At 36.0% G+C, this 7,181-nt stretch overlaps 1 protein-coding gene across 2 annotated transcripts in view; it reads right to left on the bottom strand.

The window, feature by feature from the left end:
• Positions 1–209: 209 nt before the first annotated feature.
• The window catches only part of ubp1 (upstream binding protein 1), a 28,101-nt gene continuing 21,129 nt past the window's right edge, over positions 210–7,181 (bottom strand). For both annotated transcript variants that reach the window (XM_052584418.1, XM_052584417.1), the window contains exons 14-16: positions 4,465–4,607; positions 2,011–2,062; positions 210–1,907 (exon numbers count right to left, since the gene is read on the bottom strand). In XM_052584418.1, the coding sequence (XP_052440378.1) occupies positions 1,870–1,907; positions 2,011–2,062; positions 4,465–4,607 (233 nt within the window). In that variant the 3' untranslated portion in view covers positions 210–1,869. The remainder of the gene's footprint in view (positions 1,908–2,010; positions 2,063–4,464; positions 4,608–7,181) is intronic.

The following is a 7,181-nucleotide window of genomic DNA, read 5'->3' as shown; positions in this document are numbered from 1 at the left end:
AGCTCTGCCATTAAATGAATACTATTACAAAATTAGATGTGCATTAATAATTCACATTCATATAAATTTTTTTCATTTGGTTATCGATGTTCCTATGTTATGAATGTCTTCTAATTTAATTGCAGACATCCTTCAAGCTTAAAAAAAAAAGTTTAACTATCAAAATATTTATCCTCTTAGTTCGCAATAGAAGTACTTCAGAGACAATATATGAAAATTATTTTTATTTCTGGTACAGGCATTAATTGTGTACATCTCAGCATCCCCTATTGAAGAGAGGCTTCTTTAGACAGACAGTGACATGAGGGCACCATGATTATCATCACGGAAAACACAGAGGACAGTCCGGTGATCCACAGCATTTGATCAGAGGAAGAGAACAACACACCTCTTCATGGATTTAGACTTGGATCATTTGTTCAACCTGGAAACACTGTGTACACCAAACGTCTAAGTGAGCATCCAACAACAGCTAAGTATCCATTACATTGTGGTATCAGTTTCAGTGCAGACTTGGTCATTCCTTTTTTTTTTCTTTTTATGAGAATTAAAAGGAGTCAACATTCTTACAGCCATGCTCCTCTATAAAGTGGCAATAATAAGCACAGTACATGCCAAAGCACAGCTGCCCAATACATGACTACTGAGATAGAAGACCTATGGAGTCAGTCTTTATTTAAGAAGGAACAAAAAAAAGAGGCTTGCTGTCCGTAGCCATGATGGCTAGGTTTAATTGGAGCAGCTTACAGTAAACCACGTGTGCATTTAGAAAAGCACCAGCCGACCTCATGTCCTAGGTCAAAAAATTAAGATAATAGAAAGCAAAGGCATTATGGGAAATATAATTTATAGCTGCTTGTGATTGTGCACATTTATCAATAATCGTGTTATAATCTGTGCCAGGAGCTACTATAAAGGGCAGGTATGAAGTTCCCGGGCACAGAAAATATGAAGCACAACAATCACAATAATCTAAAAACCATCATTTTAATTCTAAACATGTGGAACCAGGCGACGCTTAATTCATCCCGCCAAGCACAAAATAAATGCTAAGAAACTAACAGAATCTAGTCAACAGAAACAATGGCACCAGAAACGATTGGTCTAGAGAGAGGAATTGGAAAACGACATCAGCATTGACAATGTCATCTACAAAAGTAGGATACAGCCGAAACTTGAGTCTCACAACCTCACGTTAGCTGCAGGGCACCGTACTCAAACTCAAGGAATTATTTCATCCAGACAGACATAAAGACGTCCTGCGCATGCCTAAGTCAGGACACGTTTCCCCACATTGGAAAAAGAGGTCATTACTATCTACCGAGGGGTTTGTGATGGCGTCTGGAGCCCAATCCGAAGGGGCATGAAGCGAAACGGTTAACAACTGGTGGACAAACTCAAGTACTGTACGTTCATAATTAGCAAAGTGAGGACAGAGTCTGAGCACAGATGTGTTGCGGCACCTGATACTCAGATTCTTCCACAAACACCATACTGAAGTAAAAGTGGTCACAATTCTCCTCCACTTCCTTGCGGTTTCTGCCCACCTCCATCCCTCCTGATTCAACCTTTAAAAACACACTCGCACGCATACTTAAAAGCCTACCGCTCGTACACACTGGCATCAGTTTAAGTGTTTTCAATATGAAACAATTTACACACTGAAGTCAGATTCTAACAGTTAGGAGGCCCTGCCCAACCCCAGCTATCTCTCTCTTCTTCGAGATGCGACATGTGAAGAACGAGAGAGAGAGAGAGATGAGGAAAGGAAGAGAGAGGAGGATGGAGGGAACACGTTCAATGCTCAAGAATGGCAGTATGGAGCCTTGAGATGTCATCACACTCTGCTTCACGTTGCTTGCAGCAGCTCTACTTCAGGACTAGGTGAAATCCATCACTGGTGTCATCTGAGGATGAATAAGTCACAGAAATGTTGGAGAACAAGAAAAGCAGTGAGGGGTTTAATGAAACGTTTCCTTCATAGATGCTCTGTTATTTGAAAATGTTTACCTTGTATTGTGCTGACAATGAAACTGCTTTCATCTGGGAAGTTATAAATCATCTGTAAGCAAAAAAAAAAGGCATTATCTAATTTATTAGGTTACATAACTAGGTAACTAGGTCTTATTCGCACAACACAAGTTTGTCCAAAAAATGATAATTAGGACTAAATTTTAAATCAGTGTTAAGTGCAGTCTGTAGCATTTGTTGCTACAGTATTTTCTTATGATAAGAGTAGCTGTATGTATGTATGAATGTGTGTGTGTTTAAGAATAATTTTCCTATCAACTGGTCAAAAATGCACAACACTGCTGTATGCTGCTTGAAAGACGTGTGTGAGCTCTGATGTAAACAAGCACTGCTTGAGAAGCACATGAGGAACATGTGAGAGATGCGCTGAATGAAAGCACATTCACTCTCTGACAGTAGATGGCGCTAAACTGCAGAAAATGCAGCCATTACCCTGGAAACCCCATAAATAAAGCAGCTGTGCTACTTTCCAAAACATATATTTAAATAATTTTAAATAGCCATTCAGATTGTGTATTTGCCATGGTGTTCATCAATACCTTAATATTTAGACTAAATGGGCTATTTATTTTCAAACTTGACAAAAACATGCCTTAGATATTGTTTGAAAGTGTTTCTTTATTTTTCATTCACATTTTACATTAGGGCTTCATTAGTTAACAATAGTTAATTCATTAGTTAAAAGACTGCCAATGAAAAATTATTTTGAACATTTATTAAATTTAGGTATTCCAATATTTAATAACACGTTAAAATCAAGTTGCAGCTGTGTTGCTTAATGAGCTTACATGAACTAAGACTTGTATAAAAAAAGAAAAAAGAATAATAACTTCTTTAGCAAATGCAGCAATTGCTCATTGTGAATGTTAATGGTTAACTACTGAGGTCTTATTGTAAAGTTATGCCTATGGGTCTTTATAGTTCTTTTGCACTTTAATCTGTGTAAAACTTTTTACTTTTTATATTTTTCTGTATTGCTTTACTGTATTTAAATGTTCAGTTATTTTTGTTATAAAGTTATTTACCCTGTTAAACTGTATTATGACCACTTTAACTAAAATTTCAATACCGTGATAAAAGCATTAGGAATTAATCACAACAGGAAAATTTGATACACATACTGAAATATATTTTTAGAAATTAATAATTATTTTAGTTTAACCCGGCATACTTGTTCAGTGATAACTATGAAAAAAAATATTAATAATAATAATAATAATAATAATAATAATTCCTTACAGTTATATAGCGCTTTTCTAAGAACTCAAAGCGCTTCTACATAAAAGGGGGTATATCTCCTCATCCCCCAGCAGTGTGCAGCATCCACCATGATGATGCGATGGCAGCCATATTGTGCCAGAATGCCCACCACACAACAGCTTACTGGTGGAGAGGAGACAGAGTGATGAAGCCAATCAGCAGATTTGGGGATTGTTAGGAGGCTATGATGGCTAGAGGATGCTGAGGTCACACCTCTAATCTTTTCGAAAGACATCGTGGGATTTTTAATGACCACAGAGGTCAGGACCTCGGTTTAATGTCTACTCGGAAGATGGTGCTTGTTGACAGTATAATTTCCCCATCACTACAATGGGGCGCTAGGACCCACACAGACCACAGGGTGAGCACCCCCTGCTGGCCTCACTAACACCTCTTCCACTAACACCTCCGGTCTTGGGCTACAGGATGACATGGCTGCCGGCCGTAACGGTCTTATCAAGTAACTGTACGATGTTCTATCCGAATGCAGATACAAATTATTTTGGAATTGTTACAGATAGAAATACTGGTTGTTACAATTTAAATGTCATGTCATAATTATAAAGTTTACAATTTACATTTGTAATTTTTGCATTAGGCTATGAATTAAAAAGCAGTTATTGATAACCATTTCATGTATTTTAATTTACAGTAGCATGAACCACGAGTAGTTGAGCAACTCAATTTTTTTTTTAAATAAGAAAGTGACTAGCAGAAATCAATAGTCAATAGAGAGAGAGAGAGATATTAATTTTTTTCTGAAGGATCATGTGACACTGAAGACTGGAGTAATAGCTGCTGAAAATACAGTTTTGTCATTATAGGAATACATTTTAAAATAGAAAAGTGTTATTTTAAATTTGTAATATAAATGCAAATAAATGTAGCCTTGATGAGTGTAATTTGCACTCTGTTCCATTATTACATGGCATTATCATTCACTAGAAAAATCTGTCACATGATGTCCTTCACCTACATGATCCAGTTATTCATGCCATATGATAACAGCAGAAGAAAAAGTCTACAACAAAGTGTGTTTTATCTGTGGCATGATGCAAAACATTATTCAAATGAGCAGCCACAGTTGGCCAACTTATTACCGCTACCTGATAACAGGGAAAGAGAAGAGACTGTTTCTGGCTGCATGAATCTGTGATGTAGGTCTGTGTTTACCTGGTCGCTGAGTAGTATGTGTATCCCTGTGGGCCCCTGTTTGTAGACTTGGTTGATGTGGGACAGCGGCAGTGCCAAGACACTGGAGATTTTCCTAGTTAGCTCGCAAGCGGTCATCTCCTCAAGGTAAAGAGCGTGGTAAACTAAAACAAACACAGACACATTATAAAACAAGACCAACAATGATTGTAGATTTCACAAGAGGACTGACCTAAATAAAAACATATTACATCCTCAGAACCAAAAGAATACAAACAGAAAGGGTTCGACCTATTTAATGAAAGACAAACATGATGGAATTTTGCAAGTTTCAAGCTCGTCATTCTGCACACAGGTTGTGCATAAACTAGGGCTGTAGCTATCGAATATTTTAGTAATCGAGTATTCTACCAAAAATTCCATCAATTAATAGAGTAATCGGATAAAATGTGTTTTTGCTCAATTAAATTGCAATGTTAATTATGCAAGAGAAAATAAGACTCCTGAGTCTCTTAAAATGAACAGCTAAGTTTCCTTTTTTTGAAAAAAAAAAAAGTTTTACATTTTAAATGCATTACACATCAAAAATAAACATTTAATTAGTACCCATTGTTTCTCAGTCTGTACTTGTACTGTGAACAATGACAAAGTTGACCGATGAATTAAGTGCATTTAAGTCCCATTCAGTTGGGGTTTTAAATAAAGCATTGTCTGAGAAGCACATTAAACTTTAAACAAATAAAACATTAATTTAATTTCCCTTTTAATTATTGAAAATTAAGCAAACTTAACTTTTTGGTAAACAAAAGGGGATTTACTATTAAAAATAAAACATGGAAAAAATGTTGTGTTATTAAACCTTAAAAAAAATAATGTTTGATTTTTTATTTTTTTTTTGTAGTAGGCTGCTGAACAATAGTAATACATCTCTGGCAAATAATTGTCTTTAAACTAAACCGGACTTTTATTTTGACGGGTTGACGTACCTTTACAGTTCTGTGTATGTGATGTGACGCTAGTTTTACTCAAATCAAATGGTCAAATGCTCATGAAGTGACTCTCAGTGCAGTTCTGGAGATGTTGTTCATGTGTTCACGTCCTTATTTAGTGGGGCAGCAGACGCCGAAATCACCGCGAGCATCACGCGCGCTTCAGTGTGTGTGACAAAGGAAGACGTGCTTCTGCTCCATTCATTAACAGAGACACGAAGAACATACAGGATTCATATATAAACAGACGTTTCTGGCTTAATATTTACAGAATTTGTAATCGAGTTACCCGAGGAATCGTTTCAGCCCTAGCATAAACACTCTGTGCCGCTCTATATGGGTGTGTTTAGTATTATAATACTTTTCTGCACAAAGATTTTTAATAGCCTTTCTTCTTCCATCCTATCCATCATATGTTGCTGGCTTTTATTACTATGCTATACATTTAAAATAAATGCCTTTTAGATTTCTATATAAATGCATATACTTGTTTTTAATGAATGTATTTTACAACAATACAAAGAGCAATGTGTAACATTTTAACAGATTTTAGACTTAATCACTTTTATTTGTAAATAAAATATTTCACTAGATTTTATAATGATTGCTCAACTGTGATTTTTCTAGATTCTAGAGTATCTTTTGCTGCTGAATTATCCACTAACCTAGTTTATAATAGTATATTTGTCATAGATTATGATAATACATATTTTCATTTGTTATTGTCACATGATCAGAAATCATTCAAAGAAACATTTCTTAATATCAATGTTAAAAAAGTTGTGCTGCTCAATATTTTTAGGTAAACTGACTTTGTCAGTAATTCTTTTCATAAAAGAACAAAATACATTTTTGTGACAACTAGGGTCATAACGGTTTGAGATTTTCACGTTATGATAATCGTTTCAGAAAATACCGCGATTATACGGTTTCACGGTATTAAACAATCAAAACTGTTTTTTTTTTGGGGGGGGGGGGGGGGGGTGTTGAACAGATGTTTTAAAGTAGGGATGCAAAATATTGATTAATTCCATAATCGATTGTCGTTTAACTTAATCAATTTATCTATTAATCGTTAACCATAATGCTGCAAAATGGATCTATTGCAGGCAGCAGTCACTGGCATGACAGAATGTGCTAAAGCCACACACACACACACACAAAACGCTTTCTCACTTGAATTAAAGGGGGCTTTAGTCTGAATAAAATGCTAGTACAAGGATTATAAAATGAATAGATGTGATTAGAATTATTTTATAAAATGAAGAGAGACCACCATACATTTGAGATCAATTTACTTGGCTGACTTTCCTATCCCGCACAGAGACCGCTGAACGTGCCTCTTTAAATGGTTTTGTGGTGCTCGTTGTTGTATTTTAAAACACAATTACAATGTTTTCAACTGACATTATGGCATTTAAAATAAAATGATCCCAATGTAACTGTGGCGTGCGTGTGACTGCGCTGCGTATTAAGTGAACCGCATCCATCGGCGCTGCTGCAGCAAAACACTGTTGCTCACATTAATTTGATCCTGCTGGATTCTGTTCTAGAAAATGTCAAATTTAGAATTTTTGCGTTCCGGTAGGCCTAACCTATTTGTTTTAAAAAATCAAGCATACAGTGCATTAGGTCATGACAGCGCGTGCGTGTAGACGAGGACGAGCGAGCGCGGCTTTGACTAGACTTATTTGGAGATTATTCTACTGCTCATGTCTCATTCGGCACAAATCCAAATGTTTCCATATT

Source organism: Carassius gibelio, chromosome B19, assembly GCF_023724105.1.
Source record: "Carassius gibelio isolate Cgi1373 ecotype wild population from Czech Republic chromosome B19, carGib1.2-hapl.c, whole genome shotgun sequence".
Taxonomy (NCBI): domain Eukaryota; kingdom Metazoa; phylum Chordata; class Actinopteri; order Cypriniformes; family Cyprinidae; genus Carassius; species Carassius gibelio.
Note: the sequence above shows the minus strand (reverse complement) of the source record. Positions and strands in the feature narration are given on the sequence as shown.